General features: G+C 40.6%; 1 protein-coding gene across 1 annotated transcript in view; it reads left to right on the top strand.

Annotated features, from left to right (window-relative positions):
- The window catches only part of TMPRSS9 (transmembrane serine protease 9), a 163,272-nt gene that overhangs the window by 110,783 nt on the left and 35,400 nt on the right, over positions 1-17,089 (top strand). The window contains exons 15-18 of the mRNA XM_053703026.1: positions 2,309-2,422; positions 9,907-10,078; positions 10,725-10,990; positions 11,190-11,326. Of these exons, the coding sequence (XP_053559001.1) occupies positions 2,309-2,422; positions 9,907-10,078; positions 10,725-10,990; positions 11,190-11,326 (689 nt within the window). The remainder of the gene's footprint in view (positions 1-2,308; positions 2,423-9,906; positions 10,079-10,724; positions 10,991-11,189; positions 11,327-17,089) is intronic.

The raw sequence follows: 17,089 nt of genomic DNA on the forward strand, positions 1-17,089 counted from the left end.
TATAAAGCAAAATATCAATTTCCTTATATGACAGTTTCAGGAATGGGAAGAAATGCAAAACAAAATAAGCCTCTGGAAACCAGAAGCAAAAAGAAATGAATTCTTAAATAATGTCAAAAGTTTGGCGCCAAGTATGACGCCCACAACTGATAAAATATTTTTTGGTGCCAAAAACGTCTGCAACAAACACGTGCGTCATAGATGACGCAACCACGTGAAAAAACTCGGCGCCAACTAAGACGCCGGAAATGACGAAGTTACGTCAAGAAACGTAATTCTCGCACCAAAAAAGTCTCGCGCCAAGAATGACGCAATATATTATAGCATTTTGCGCTCCCGCAAGCCTAACAGCCCGCAATTTAGAAAGAGAGTCAATTTGAAAATTTCAGGTAAAGATTTTTTTATGCATTTCCCAATTATGAAACTGACAGTCTGCAAAAAGGAAATATACTGATAACCTGAATCATGGCAAATATAAGTACAAACATATATTTAGAACTTTAAATATAAAGTGCCAAACCATAGCTGAGAGTGTCTTAAATAAAAGAAACATACTTACCAAAAGACACTCATCTACGTAAAGTAGATAGCCAAACCAGTACTGAAACGAGAATCAGTAGAGGTAATGGTATATAAGAGTATATCGTCAATCTGAAAAGGGAGGTAGGAGATGAATCTCTACGACCGATAACTGAGAACCTATGAAATAAATCCCTGTTAGGATGACCATTGCATTCAATAGGTAATACTCCCTTCACATCCCTCTGTCATTCACTGCACTCTGAGAGGAACCGGGCTTTAGCATGCTGAGAAGCGCATATCAACGTAGAAATCTAGCACAAACTTACTTCACCACCTCCATAGGAGGCAAAGTTTGTAAAACTGAATTTTGGGTGTGATGAGGGTGTATTTATAGGCATTTTGAGATTTGGGAAACTTTGCCCCTCCTGGTAGGAATGTATATCCCATACGTCACTAGCTCATGGACTCTTGCCAATTACATGAAAGAAAGGCTATAATGCATACATATACATGTCTAAATATGTGTATGTATGTATATATACATATGTATATATGTGTATATATGTATGTATATACATATATACACATGTATACACATGTATATATACTTTGGACCCCTTTCCACTCAAACACCTGAAAACATAAAAAAAATAAAAAAAATGTTTTATGCAATTGTAATATTTAAATACAGTATATATATATATATATATATATATATATATATATATATATATATATATATATATATATATATACTGTATATATATATATATATATATATATATATATATATATATATATATATATATATATATATATATATATATATATATATATATACCAAAAATTTCCAAGATGAACACCAACTGCCAGGGTGCAGGCAGAGCATAAGTCCATAGTAACATAACAGGCTTGCACTCTCTGGTCCATGTGAAAAGATGTTTAATGAAAAACAATGGAATCCAGCCTCTTGTCAAAAATAATAATAAAACTTCCTTAAAGAAATACAGAAGTTTTATTATTATAAGCGATAAGTGTTAGGTTTTCTCCAGTTTCCATTAAAGTCTATGAGGAGAAGTTAACGCGGTTGAGATATACAAAGTCCTCAAGTTAGCGCTTCAGCTTTCGCTTGTGTGCAAATATTATACTTTGAACTTGTAATATGCACGCTAACCCACACGTGCATTAAAAGTTTACTTCTGGCAGTGTTTGTGCACAAGTGAAGACGCTAAATAGCGCCACTTGTAATCTGGCCCTATATTGTTTGAAAATATTCTAATTATTGAGGAAAATTAGCTTTTAACTTGTTTTTACGCTTTATATCTTTATATTTTTTGTTTATATTAATGTTTGACTCAGTGATGTAAATATGTGATGTTAATTTGTCTTGATAAAATGAAAGGGCAACCAGGCATGGACTCCTTGCTCAGTGACGACGGCTAATAAAGGCTTAAACGATCGTCGGGGGTTGCTGTGTTCCTTGTTCAGAGATAAATTGCCTGGTATTTTGGAGCTGGGCTGACCTTTAATAGGCGGGATCAGACTGGTGGTAAATCGCCATAGAACAAGCTAACGAGTTACTGAGCTGGTTGTTTGTTCCTGAGAGTGCGCTTCTCTCTGTGCGTATATTTATAAAAAGAAAGAAAAAAACGGACAATCTCTCAGAGATAGAAACAAGTATTTTGTAACTTGCAGTTGTCCCATAATATTCCCTTCTTATTAGACATTTATAGTAAATGCAACACTCTGTCAGCAATGGTCATGACTGTTTTCTGTATTTCCTCAGTGCCGTGTACACCCTCCACCTACAAATGTTCCAACAGAGTGTGCATTAGCAAGCAGAACCCTGAGTGTGATGGGATTCCAGACTGCACCAACAGCTCTGATGAGCAGAACTGCGGTGAGTTAGATTACCTATGGGGTGTTTTCATTTTTGTGGTGTTGGTTGCTGTGCACCCTCACTCATTACTGTCACACCAACAACAAGCAAGATGCCAGCTACCCTGCATTTTCAAGGTAAAGGGACTTTGTACACTAGATTTTTCTTTGCATAAATGTTTTGTAGATGATCCATTTATGTAGCCCACCTGGTAGGGTTTTTATATAAATGTAAAGTTTTGCTTATTTTTTAATAACATTGTGATGCTTTTCAGACTCCTAACCAAGCCTCACAGTGCCAGATGTATACCTGCGTTTACAGACTCCTGCTGGCTCCTGTTTTTGTTATCTATCTTTTCATATATAGGGAAGGGGGGAGTGTCTGCTCTTATTGTTTTCCCAGCCCCTTTTACTGGGTGTCCTAGCCTAACCTCATCAACAGTGCTAAATTGTGAGCTAAGTAAGTTTTTAAAAGGTTTTATACTGGATTTTTAGATCAGTATCTGTGCATATTCTTCTTTATAGTAGTGTCTATTACATGCAGTTATATGAAAATTGGTGTACGCTGACCCTTTAATGATTTGTCAGAGTAAGTAGGGAGGTGATGGGGGATTTAAAAAAAAAACATAATTTATGCTTACCTGATAAATTTATTTCTCTTGTAGTGTATCCAGTCCACGGATCATCCATTACTTGTGGGATATTCTCCTTCCCAACAGGAAGTTGCAAGAGGATCACCCACAGCAGAGCTGCTATATAGCTCCTCCCCTAACTGTCATATCCAGTCATTCGACCGAAACAAGCCGAGAAAGGAGAAAAAATAGGGTGCAGTGGTGACTGAAGTTTAATTAAAATTTAGACCTGCCTTAAAAAGGACAGGGCGGGCCGTGGACTGGATACACTACAAGAGAAATAAATTTATCAGGTAAGCATAAATTATGTTTTCTCTTGTTAAGTGTATCCAGTCCACGGATCATCCATTACTTGTGGGATACCAATACCAAAGCTTAAGTACACGGATGATGGGAGGGACAAGGCAGGAACTTAAACGGAAGGAACCACTGCCTGTAGAACCTTTCTCCCAAAACAGCCTCCGAAGAAGCAAAAGTATCAAATTTGTAAATCTGTTCAACAGAGACCTCATTTTTAAAGGCCCAGGTGGAAGCCACAGCTCTAGTAGAATGAGCTGTAATTCTTTCAGGGGGCTGCTGTCCAGCAGTCTCATATGCTAAACGGATTATACTCCGAAGCCAAAAAGAAAGAGAGGTTGCCGAGGCCTTTTGACCTCTCCTCTGTCCAGAGTAAATGACAAACAGGTGAGATGTTTGGCGAAAATCTTTAGTAGCCTGCAAGTAAAACTTCAATGCACGGACTACGTCTAGATTATGCAAAAGACGTTCCTTCTTTGAAGAAGGATTAGGGCATAATGATGGAACAACAATCTCTTGATTGATATTCTTGTTAGAAACCACCTTAGGTAAAAACCCAGGTTTTGTACGCAGAACTACTTTATCTGAATGAAAGATCAGATAAGGAGAATCACAATGTAAGGCAGATAACTCCGAGACTCTTCGAGCCGAGGAAATAGCCATCAGAAAAAGAACTTTCCATGATAGAAGTTTGATATCAATAGAATGAAGGGGTTCAAACGGAACCCCTTGAAGAACTTTAAGAACCAAGTTTAAGCTCCATGGGGGAGCAACAGGTTTAAACACAGGCTTAATTCTAACTAAAGCCTGACAAAATGCCTGAACGTCTGGAACTTCTGCCAGACGCTTGTGTAAAAGAATAGACAGAGCAGAAATCTGTCCCTTTAAAGAACTAGCTGATAGTCCTTTGTCCAAACCCTCTTGGAGGAAGGACAATATCCTAGGAATCCTAACCCTACTCCATGAGTAATTCTTGGATTCACACCAATGAAGATATTTACGCCAAATCTTGTGGTAAATTTTCCTGGTGACAGGCTTTCGTGCCTGTATTAAGGTATCAATTACTGACTCGGAGAAGCCACGCTTTGATAGGATCAAGCGTTCAATCTCCATGCAGTCAGTCTCAGAGAAAGTAGATTCGGATGATTGAAAGGACCTTGTATTAGAAGGTCTTGTCTCAGAGGCAGAGTCCATGGTGGAAAGGATGACATGTCCACTAGGTCTGCATACCAGGTCCTGCGTGGCCATGCAGGCGCTATCAATATCACCGATGCTCTCTCCTGTTTGATTTTGGCAATCAGACGAGGGAGCAGAGGAAACGGTGGAAACACATAGGCCAGGTTGAAGAACCAAGGCGCTGCTAGAGCATCTATCAGTGCCGATTCTGGGTCCCTGGACCTAGATCCGTAACAAGGAATCTTGGCGTTCTGGCGAGACGCCATGAGATCCAGTTCTGGTTTGCCCCAACGGAGAACCAATTGAGCAAACACCTCCGGATGGAGTTCCCACTCCCCCGGATGAAAAGTCTGATGACTTAGAAAATCCGCCTCCCAGTTCTCTACCCCTGGGATATGGATCGCTGATAGGTGGCAAGAGTGAGTCTCTGCCCAGCGAATTATCTTGGAGACTTCTGACATCGCTAGGGAACTCCTGGTCCCCCCTTGATGGATGATGTAAGCCACAGTCGTGATGTTGTCCGACTGAAATCTGATGAACCTCAGTGTTGCTAACTGAGGCCAAGCTAGAAGAGCATTGAATATTGCTCTTAACTCCAGAATATTTATTGGGAGGAGTTTCTCCTCCTGAGTTCATGAACCCTGAGCCTTCAGGGAGTTCCAGACTGCACCCCAACCTAGAAGGCTGGCGTCTGTTGGACAATGGTCCAATCTGGCCTGTGAAAGGTCATACCTTTGGACAGATGGACCCGAGATAACCACCAGAGAAGAGAATCTCTGGTTTCCTGATCCAGATTTAGTAGAGGGGACAAATCTGTGTAATCCCCATTCCACTGACTGAGCATGCATAATTGCAGCGGTCTGAGATGCAGCCGCGCAAATGGCACTATGTCCATCGCCGCTACCATTAAGCCGATTACTTCCATGCACTGAGCCACCGTGGGGCACGGAATGGAGTGAAGAACACGGCAAGCATTTAGAAGTTTTGATAACCTGGACTCCGTCAGGTAAATTTTCATTTCTATAGAATCTATCAGAGTCCCTAGGAAGGAAACCCTTGTGAGAGGAGATAGAGAACTCTTTTCTTTGTTCACTTTCCACCCATGCGACCTCAGAAATGCCAGAACTATCTCTGTATGAGACTTGGCAATTTGAAAGCTTGACACCTGTATCAGGATGTCGTCTAGGTAAGAAGCCACCGCTATGCCTCGCGGTCTTAGAACCGCCAGAAGTGAGCCCAGAACCTTTGTAAAAATTCTTGGGGCTGTAGCCAACCCGAATGGAAGATCTACAAACTGGTAATGCCTGTCTAGAAAGGCCTCAGGAACCGATGATTATTCTTGTGGATCGGAATGTGAAGGTAGGCATCCTTTAAGTCCACTGTGGTCATGTACTGACCCTCTTGGATCATGGGTAAAATGGTTCGAATAGTTTCCATCTTGAATGATGGAACTCTGAGGAATTTGTTTAGGATCTTTAGATCCAAAATTGGTCTGAAGGTTCCCTCTTTTTGGGAACCACAAACAGATTTGAATAAAACCCCTGTCCTTGTTCCGTCCGCGGAACTGGATAGATCACTCCCATTACAAGGAGGTCTTGCACGCAGCTTAGGAATGCCTCTTTCTTTATCTGTTTTGCAGATAATCTTGAAAGGTGAAATCTCCCTTGTGGGGGAGAAGCTTTGAAGTCCAGAAGATATCCCTGAGATATGATCTCCAACGCCCAGGGATCCTGAACATCGAAGAGAGAGAGTCTGCCCCCTACTAGATCCGTTGTCGGATAGGGGGCCGCTCCTTCATGCTGTCTTGGAGGCAGCAGCAGGCTTTCTGGCCTGCTTGCCCTTGTTCCAGGACTGGGTAGGTTTCCAGACCTGCTTAGATTGAGGAAAAGTTCCCTCTTGTTTTGAAGTAGAGGGAGCTGATCCTGCACCTGCCTTGAAATTTCGAAAGGCACGAAAATTAGACTGTTTGGCCCTTGATTTGGCCCTGTCCTGAGGAAGGGTATGACCCTTACCTCCAGTAATGTCAGCAATAATTTCTTTCAAACCAGGCCCGAATAAGGTCTGCCCCTTGAAAGGAATGTTAAGTAATTTAGACTTTGAAGTCACATCAGCTGACCAGGATTTAAGCCATAGCACTTTACGCGCCTGGATGGCGAATCCGGAATTCTTAGCCGTTAGTTTAGTCAAATGAACAATGGCATCAGAAACAAATGAGTTAGCTAGCTTAAGTGTTCTAAGCTTGTCAATAATTTCAGTCAATGGAGCTGTATGGATGGCCTCTTCCAGGTCCTCAAACCAGAACGCCGCCGCAGCAGTGACAGGCGCAATGCATGCAAGGGGCTGTAAAATAAAAACCTTGTTGAATAAGCATTTTCTTAAGGTAACCCTCTAATTTTTTATCCATTGGATCTGAAAAAGCACAACTGTCCTCAACCGGGATAGTGGTACGATTTGCTAAAGTAGAAACTGCTCCCTCCACCTTAGGTACTGTCTGCCATAAGTCCCGTGTAGTGGCATCTATTGGAAACATTTTTCTAAATATAGGAAGTGGGGAAAAGGGCACACCGGGTCTATCCCACTCCTTACTAATAATTTCTGTAAGCCTTTTAGGTATTGGAAAAAACATCAGTACTCACCGGCACTGCATAGTATTTATCCAGCCTACACAATTTCTCTGGCACTGCAATTGTGTCACAGTCATTCAGAGCAGCTAATACCTCCCCAAGTAACACACGGAGGTTCTCAAGCTTAAATTTAAAATTAGAAATCTCTGAATCAGGTCTCCCCGATTCATAGACGTCACCCACAGACTGAAGCTCTCCGTCCTCAGGTTCTGCATATTGTGACGCAGTATCAGACATGGCTCTTACAGCATCTATGCGCTCTGTATCTCGTCTAACCCCAGAGCTATCGCGCTTGCCTCTCAATTCAGGCAATCTGGCTAATACCTGTGACAGGGTATTATTCATGATTGGAGCCATGTCCTGCAAAGTAATCGCTATGGGCATCCCTGATGTACTTGGCGCCATATTAGCGTGCGTCCCTCGAGCGGGAGGCGAAGGGTCCGACACGTGGGGAGAGTTAGTCGGCATAACTTCCCCCTCGACAGACCCCTCTGGTGACAATTCTTTTATAGATAAAGACTGATCTTTACTGTTTAAGGTGAAATCAATACATTTAGTACACATTCTCCTATGGGGCTCCACCATGGCTTTTAAACATAATGAACAAGTAGTTTCCTCTGTGTCAGACATGTTTGTACAGACTAGCAATGAGACTAGTAAGCTTGGAAAACACTTTAAACAAAGTTAACAAGCAATATAAAAAACGTTACTGTGCCTTTAAGAGAAACAAATTTTGGCAAAATTTGAAATAACAGTGAAAAAAGGCAGTTACGCTAACAAAGTTTTTACAGTGTATGTAACAAGTTAGCAGAGCATTGCACCCACTTGCAAATGGATGATTAACCCCTTAATACAAAATACAGATTAACAAAACGAAAAATATGTTTTTTAAACACTCATAACAACTGCCACAGCTCCTACTTTTGAAGCCTTTTGAGCCCTTCAGAGATGTCCTATAGCATGCAGGGGACTGCTGAGGGAAGCTGAATGTCACAGTTTGTAATTTTAACTGCACCAACTGTAACTTTTATACTATAACAGTGGAAAGCCTTTGTTTCTAGGCAAAAATAAAGCCAGCCATGTGGAAAAAACTAGGCCCCAATAAGTTTTATCACCAAAGCATATATAAAAACGATTAAACATGCCAGCAAACGTTTTATATTACACTTTTATAAGAGTATGTATCTCTGTTAATAAGCCTGATACCAGTCGCTATTAAATCACTGCATTTAGGCTTAACTTACATTAATCCGGTATCAGCAGCATTTTTCTAGCAAGTTCCATCCCTAGAAATATGTTTACTGCACATACCTTATTGCAGGAAAACCTGCACGCCATTCCCTCTCTGAAGTTACCTCACTCCTCAGAATATGTGAGAACGGCAATGGATCTTAGTTACTTCTGCTAAGATCATAGAAATCACAGGCAGATTCTTCTTCTAATGCTGCCTTTGATAAAACAGTACACTCCGGTACCATTTAAAAATAACAAACTTTTGATTGAAGTTAAGAAACTAACTATAATACACCACTCTCCTCTTACTACGTCCATCTTTGTTGAGAGTTGCAAGAGAATGACTGGATATGGCAGTTAGGGGAGGAGGTATATAGCAGCTCTGCTGTGGGTGATCCTCTTGCAACTTCCTGTTGGGAAGGAGAATATCCCACAAGTAATGGATGATCCGTGGACTGGATACACTTAACAAGAGAAATAAAAATAGTAAGTAACAGACAAGTTCCCCCACCTAAACACCTAGTATATTTGATATTTTATTCAGAGCTTGATAATTCGGCCCCATAGTCTGCTCTGTTTATTTTTTAGCAGTGCTGTGCTTATAATCGTAAAATGGTTACATGGTACAGGGCTATACAGTGATGCAGTATAGCCTAACAGTTTACAGAAAACAAGAATGAAAGGAGTGAACCAAGAGGAGTAAACCAAGATAAAATAAATCCAGGCGTTCAGCCAAGGACATATTTATCAAGTTCTTTTCCGGCGAGCCTTCTAAAGACCGCTGTTCCATAACTTGTCCGCCTGCTCTGAGGCAGCGGACAGACATCACCAGAAATCAATCGAAAACAGTCGGGTTGATTGACACCCCCTGCTATCTGCAAGGGGCGGCATTGCACCAGCAGTTCACAAGAACTGCTGGTGCAATGATAAATGCCAAGAGCGTATACTGTCGGCATTTATCGATGCAATATCGGATCGTGTCCGCTAGCACATTAATAAGTAGGCCCCATAGTCTCGAGATAAGGTTATTTTGCAAGAAGCTCACATCAGCTTATTAATTCACAGTATAATAAATTAAAATGGTGGTTAAAAAACAAAATGGAGTCAGTATGGTGTTATATATATTCTTACAGTAAACTAGGTTCCAAAATGGCAACACCCATAATTGGAGGGAGGTGCATGTATTTAGCCTTTTAATTTCCTTTTAATTACTATCTATAAGAATTTGCATATATGTATATTTATAGTTTATTATGAACAGTAATCTCTCTATTTCTATTTCTTTACCTTTATACCATATTTGCATTTTCTCATTTGATTGCTAAATCATATTCCGCTGATACTTTAAACTATAGCCAATAGTTACTTAGATGAGCTCTCTCCATCAGTGACTAAACTAAAGACATCAGATAATATTCCATTGAGCCTCTTTTTTCAATTAGCTGAAATACTACATGGCAGTTTTCCTGCATTGACAGAAATCTAGTAGTCTAGGCCTATTAATCAATCTTTTTTTAATCAAAGTATTCCTACCTTTTCCATAGATTGTGGATCAGCCCCAGTACTGGCCTTTAACAAGATAGTTGGGGGCAGTGGTTCTGTGAGAGGGGAGTGGCCGTGGCAGGTCAGTTTGTGGCTCAGAAGAAAGGAACACAAGTGTGGGGCTGTGCTAATCGCAGACCGATGGCTGCTTTCTGCTGCCCACTGCTTTGATATGTAAGTATACAGAGCAGACCAAGTGATATGCTGAGTATTGTCTCCAAAAGCAAGAAAAAATAAGAGCGTGAGCTGGATTCACCTTTTTTTGCTTGTTATTGTGTGTTTATTGTTTTAAACACACAATAAAATCTTTATTGAATGCTGTTTTTCTTAGTAATACATGACTGTATTATCTGTTTATTGTTATTGTAAAATCAGATGTGAGAAAAAATTAAAGGGGAATATATAGTAATGAATATACAGCAGTGGTGTATTTAGGTTTTGTGCAGCCCTAGGCACTCAAAATTCTGTTGTGACTTTTTTTCATGGCATTTCCAAAGTAAATGTTCATTTTTAAAGTGCGCGTGTGTGTGTGTGTGTGTTTGTATATGGTGAGTGTCTGTAGTGTAAGTGTGTGTAGTGCATCCCAAAAATCTGCCGCCCTAGGCAAGTGCCTTGTTTGCCTAGGCCAAAATAGGATATACAAGGAACAGTTGAAATTGAAATGGAGAAAAACAGCAATATTATACATAAGATCAAGGTGTGTGCATAAAAGATTATTTATGAAGAGAAAACATTTTAAAGAGAAATTGAAATAATCCAAAGAAAAAATAGTATTACTATTTTCATGAAACCACTAATTTATTACTGTTTTATTCTATAGTTACAGTGATCCCAAATTATGGGCTGCTTACCTGGGCACTCCCTTCCTCAATGGGGTAGAGGGTAGGGTTGAGAGGATTTTCCGGATCCACAAACACCCCTTCTACAATGTATACACACTTGATAATGACGTGGCTCTTTTGGAACTGCCTTCCCCACTATCTTACACCAACCTCATTAAGCCAATCTGTCTCCCAGACTCTAGCCACAGCTTTCTAGAGGGCACCAGATGCTTCATTACAGGATGGGGCTCCACCAAAGAAGGAGGTAAAACTTGATCCATGGGGTCTTTTAGGAAGAAACTAGCATCAAGAATTATACATTGTTAGATAAAAAGCACAGAAATGTCTGAAACCTAATTGATCATCTTTTTTATGTTCTGTTAAAAAGTCACCCCATTTTAGGTACAACCTCAAAACTTTCTATCAAGAAGTTGCCTAACATTATTTATATCTGTCTCTCTTAGGTCCTATGTCCAGGCAGCTCCAGAAAGCCTCAGTCACTATTGTTGGAGACCAGACTTGTAAAAAATTCTACCCGATACAAATCAGTCCAAGAATGCTTTGTGCTGGCTTCATGCAGGGAGGTGTAGACAGCTGCTCTGTAAGTATCTCACAGATTATTACACTGGTCTTACAAACTGTTTTTACAGGACAAAGAAAAGCATTCCAGTTACATGATAAATAGAATTTGATTTGTAAAATGGAGAATGACTGTCCTAAAAAGAAATCATGGTTAACTTTGTTGTGTCTTTGCTTTGAGTAAATGGTTTGGTTTTCTCCAACTCTTGTGGACTTATAGGGGCCCATTTATCAAGCTCTTGAGACCACTGCTCCATAACCCTGTCCGCCTGCTCTGAGCAGGCGGACAGACATCGCCGAAAATCAACCCGATCGAGTTGATTGACACCTCCCTGCTGGCGGCCGATTGGCCACAAATCTGCAGGGGGTGGCGTTGCACAAGCAGCTCATAAGAGCTGCTGGTGCAATGCTGAATACGGAGAGCGTATTGCTCTCCGCATTCAGCAAGGTCTGGCGGACCTGACCTGCACTTTTGGATCAGGTCCGCCAGATCTTTGATAAATAACCCCCATAGTCTAATTTTTAATATCAATTAATTGTTTATTGATAATTTGCTTTATATATACCCTGAAAATGTTACACTTACTTTGTTGAGACAATCTGTAGCTTTTTCCTCCCAAATCTAAAATTAGTACCACATGCACATGGCCAGTGGCCAATCTCACAGTTTACCAGGTGCCGACTGGAAGAATTAATATTATCAGTTATTTGCCAACAGATTCCACAGCGCTACATTATCATGTACTATGTATAAAGTATCATTAACAAAGTGCTCAGGTAAGATGTGTGCTAATAAGTGTTAAGAAGAATAAAAAAAAGGTTAAAGGAACAATAAAGTAAAAATTAAATGTTCATGATTCAGAAAAAAATTGTAATATTAAACAACTTTTCAATATACTCTTATTATCAAATTTGCATTGTACTCTTGGTATCCTTTGTTGAAAATCACATAGGCAGGTTCAGGAGTATTGATGAACCACTGGGAGCTAGCTGCTGATTGGTGGCTGCATATATATGCCTCTTGTCATTGGCTCACCTAATGTGTTCAGCTAGTTCCCAGTAGTTCATTGCTGCTTCTTCAAAATAGATATCAAGAGGATGACGCAAAATTGACAATAGAAGTAAATTGGGAAGCTGTTTAAAATTGTATTCTCTATCTGAATCATGAAATAAACATGTTGGGTTTCATGTTCCTTTAAAACAGCTTTTTTCCCACACCTCCAAATAGTCATGGAAAACTATGCTGGGGATGTATATAGTTTTGACTTCCATTTCTCTTTAAAAACAGTGTGTTGCAGGGTATTTTAACAATTTACAAAAGTTTTCTTGATATAGCTTGTAGGTCACAACCAGCAGTAAATGTATTTCCTTTTGCTTTGTGTTTGTATTCAAGGAGGCTACATCTATTTATTATTTTGTGTTTACCCCTGGTAGATTAAAGTTCTCATTAGCTAACTGGGTTCTTCATCATGGTAATTTTTTTCAGATCAAATGCAGTTGTGCCTTATTGCCTGGCTGTATATGAGTGCTATCAACACACATGATTTGCTTGTGTATCCTTCATAGCCTATAAATCAAATACATCTTATCATATGCTAAGATTACTAAACAATAAGAATTAATTGGACAGTGTGCTATAAAATTGTTTTCCCCTTAATGTGTTTCCAATGACTTGTTATACCAGCAGCATAGTATAAAATGTCTGAGAAAATGTTTATGTTGTATATGAAATAGCTGTTTCTGCTAATTAAACCAACAATCCAGTGAAAATGGGCTGAGCTTGTAGGGAGAGTAAAACTCGTTAGCTTATCTTGCCTAAATATTTACTCAAAGTAATATCTTATTTCTCACTGTTTACACAAACAAATACATAGTATATCTCTGTCCCCTGAGAGCATGTTTTGATCTAAGGCTTCTAGTTTCAATATAACCAGTATTTAAATAGACACTCAAATAAAAATTTAACTTTTTTTTTATTCAGATAGAGCATACAATTTTAAACAACTTTCCAATTTGCTTCCATTAATAAAATGTACACAATCTTTTATATTTACACTTTTTGAGTAACCGGCTCCTACTGAGCATGCGCAAGAATTCACAGAATAGACGTATATGCATTTATAATTGGCTGATGGCTGTCACATGATACAGGAGGAGTGGAAATAGACATAACTTTGAAATTTGTCAGAAAAAAAATCTACTGCTCATTTGAAGTTCAGACTAAGGCCCCAAAGTTTGAAAGTGATACGAGGCGGCAAAATATTCCAAGCGATCCGCCACTATGTCAAGCTTGTCGGAAAATATTCAAAACTCTCGACGTAGCTGCATGGTCTTATGAGGAGAGCAGATTCCTATCATAGTCCAAGCGCCTTTAAAGAGTCCCACACTGCTCCTCAGCCCAACAGGCTGATGTCCGTGGTCACTATTACCGAGGAAAGATACCGGAAACATGTGCCCTGAGACAGATGCTCCTAAGAAAATCACCACAAAAGAGAGTCACATGTTGACAGATCTAGATCTATCCTCCAAGATCGTTCCACTGTCTGAGCATGCAAAACTGCGAAACTCGCAGATGGGATCGAGCAAAGGGATGATGTCCATCAGACCAATTACCTCCATACATTGAGCCACTGATACCTTGAACCGTAGACTGTAGATAGAGGCAGGAGAAAATAAACTTTGCTTTTCTGACCTCTGTCAGAAATATTTTCCTAAATAGGGAAACTATCATGGTCCCTAAGAAAACTTCACCTGAAGCTGAAACAAGGGAGTTCATCTCCAGAATTTCTTCCCATCCGTGGGAACGTAGAAAAGACAAGAGATCTCTAAATGAGAATTTGCTTGAAGAAAAGATGGCGCCCGAACCAAAATGACATCTAGGCATGGTGCCACTTCAATAACCCGACACCTGATCACTGCCAAGAGAACCCCCCAGAACTTTCCAGAAAATACTGGGAACAGTGGCAAGGCCAAAGGGAAGCCAGAAAGGCAAAGCTCAGGAACTAGAAAATATGCATCCTACTGGTCTATGGTCGACATGAACTGACCCTCTAGGACCAAGGGAAGAAAAAACCAATGGCTTCCATTTAGAAGAATGGTACCCTGAGAAAACTTGTTGAGGCCCTCTAGGCCTAGAAAAGGACGAAAATCCTCCTATCCAGAATTACTCCCAGGGAAGAAAGATCCCAAACGCAATTCAAAAATGCCTCTGTTTTATCTGGACCACAGATAAACGATAGAGGAGAAACTTACCTCTAGGATGAAAGGCTTTAATTCTTTTGTTTTTTTTTAAAGTTTTCAAAAGCTTTATTGACCAATTAACAGAAATTACATGAGAATAACGTAAATAAATAGCAAAGAAAATTCACTGGTTACATGTAAAGTCAAGAGACCCGAGTTTTTAACATGTCAATACAATATCATCTCAATAACAAATCAGGCCAATATTCATCAAACAGACTTCTTTTCAAGAAAACATAAAGACTTAGGACACAATATTGAAAAAACAATGGGGACTCGTTGGTCCCCTGCTTTCCTAGTTTGCCGATTCAAGGAAGGGGGAGGGGAAAAGGGGGAGGAAGGGGGAGGGGAAGAGGGGGAGGAATAGGGATGAATACTAACTCGCATGTAGGACTCAGATGTAAGTCTCGTCCACCCTCTACATCATTTAGCTCAGTCAGAGGTCAAAATGTTGGGTCTCGACTCTGTGTCGTATTTATCTTTCCAGTCCGCCCACACAAGTTCGAAAAGGTCTGAATTGTCGAGTTTATAAAATATATCCTTCTCCATGGTATAGATATATGCCATGGTTTTACATATTCTGACCCAGTTAGGGGGGGAAACCTTTTTCAATGGACAGGCTATAGCGTTTTTTAACAGTTGTGAAAAGGTAAATACATATGAATGAGTGGTGCTTCAGTAAAGTATGTACGCCTATATGTAGCAGGGCTATGGACGGTGATCTGGGAAGGGGTATTCCCAAGCTGGACAGGGCCAGGAAACATGTATTCCATAGGGGTTGGATCTTAGGGCAATCCCACCAAATGTGTATCGTGTTGCCCCTCTGACCACAACCTCTCCAACATTAAGGTGACGCACTCGGGAACATCTTAGCTAGCCTAGTGGGGACCTAATACCAGTGGGATAGGAGTTTGTAAAAGGTTTCGTATAGTGTAGTACAGTGAATAGCTTTCTGAGTAAGTACTAGGGTACGTCCCCAAATATGGGGGGATACTGGGATGCCCAGGAGGGACTCCCAACGCTGTAGGTGAGCCGGTGTATCAGAAAATAGGGTTCCTTCAAGTAGCAAATAATGTAGGGATAAAGGTCTACAAAGCCTATCACCTTGGTTTCAGACGGTTTCCCAGGGGGTCAGCGGACAAGCCAAGCCTGGCTTGAAACCCCAACTGAGTAAAAAACTTTTGATTTTATGAAATTCAAAGGGTAAGAATGGTGAGATTAGGGGTCCAGTTCCAAACTGGGTAAGAAGTTTAAAAGAGCCCTGAGGGGAGGAGGATCATAGGTCCGAGACCAAATTGACTCCTAGTTGAGCTTATTTATTTGGGTGAGTTTCCTGTAATCCCCTGAGAAGACCAGCAATAGAAGTTATAGGAGAGGGGTGAGGGGCTATATGGGCATAGTGCCAAAGCTTGTCCCACGTATCTAGACACTCGCGAACCACAGGATTAATCAAGTCTAGTTCTCTACAGCAGTGTGGGGGGGTCCATACTAGGTCTTGAAGGTGGATGTTATAGGGTAGGGAGGCCTGCTCGATTGATCTCCATTTGGATTGGGAGTGTTTGACTCCTCATTGAGCAACATGGGTAAGCATCGCTCCCTTGTAGTACCGGAGCACAGAAGGCGACACTATACCCCCGGAGATTTTAGGGAGATGAAGTATTTTGTTCGCCACTCTGGGGGGCTTACCTTGCCAGATATATTTCGTCAGTTCACTTTGAAACTGTAGAAGTATGTGCTTAGGGATCCTAATGGGAAGGCATTGAAAGTAAGCCTGGGCCGAAAGGACATTTTTAATGCAGCTATCCTCCCTAGCCAGGATACGTGAGATAAATTCCAATCGTGTTTAAGGGAGCGAAGCACTGATAGGAGAGGGAGGTAATTGTCCTTAATTATCTGGGGAAAACAGCTGGAAAGCTTGACTCCTAGGTGTAAGACAAATTTCCCTGTCCAGGTGAAATCAAATCTGGATTTCAGGGAGGCTAACTGATCACAAGGGATGTCCTGTGTATATATCTCTGTTTTTGATCAATTTAGCTTATAAAATGAGTGGGCTCCAAAAGAGGCCAAGATATCCATGAGTCTGGGAATAGAATGTGCAGGATCTGATGAGAAAAGAGTAACGTCGTCCGCAAACAAAGCTACCTTGTGTACAGTACAGATCAAGGTGACTCCCTTTATTTGAGAGTCCATTCTGATTTGTTCCGCTAATGGTTTTATGGCCAACTAGTGATGGCGCGAACCGCCATTGACTTCAATAGGCAGGCGAACTTTAAAACCTACAAGGACTCTTTCTGGCCACAATAGTGATGGAAAAGTTGTTTCAAGGGGACTAACACCGGGACTGTGGCATGCTGGAGGGGGATCCCTGGCAAAACTCCCGTGGAAAATTACATTGTTTATGCAGAGTCTGCTTTTAACCCATAAAGGGCCTAAATCACCTAACATTCCCAAATTGTTTGCAATAACGTGCTTTAAAACATCTGTTATGATGTCGTATCTATCAGGTAGTGTAAGGGTTACGGCCGCTTCACAGTGACAGAGCAAA

Source organism: Bombina bombina, chromosome 2 (assembly GCF_027579735.1).
Source record: "Bombina bombina isolate aBomBom1 chromosome 2, aBomBom1.pri, whole genome shotgun sequence".
In the NCBI taxonomy this organism is placed as follows: Eukaryota; Metazoa; Chordata; class Amphibia; order Anura; family Bombinatoridae; genus Bombina; species Bombina bombina.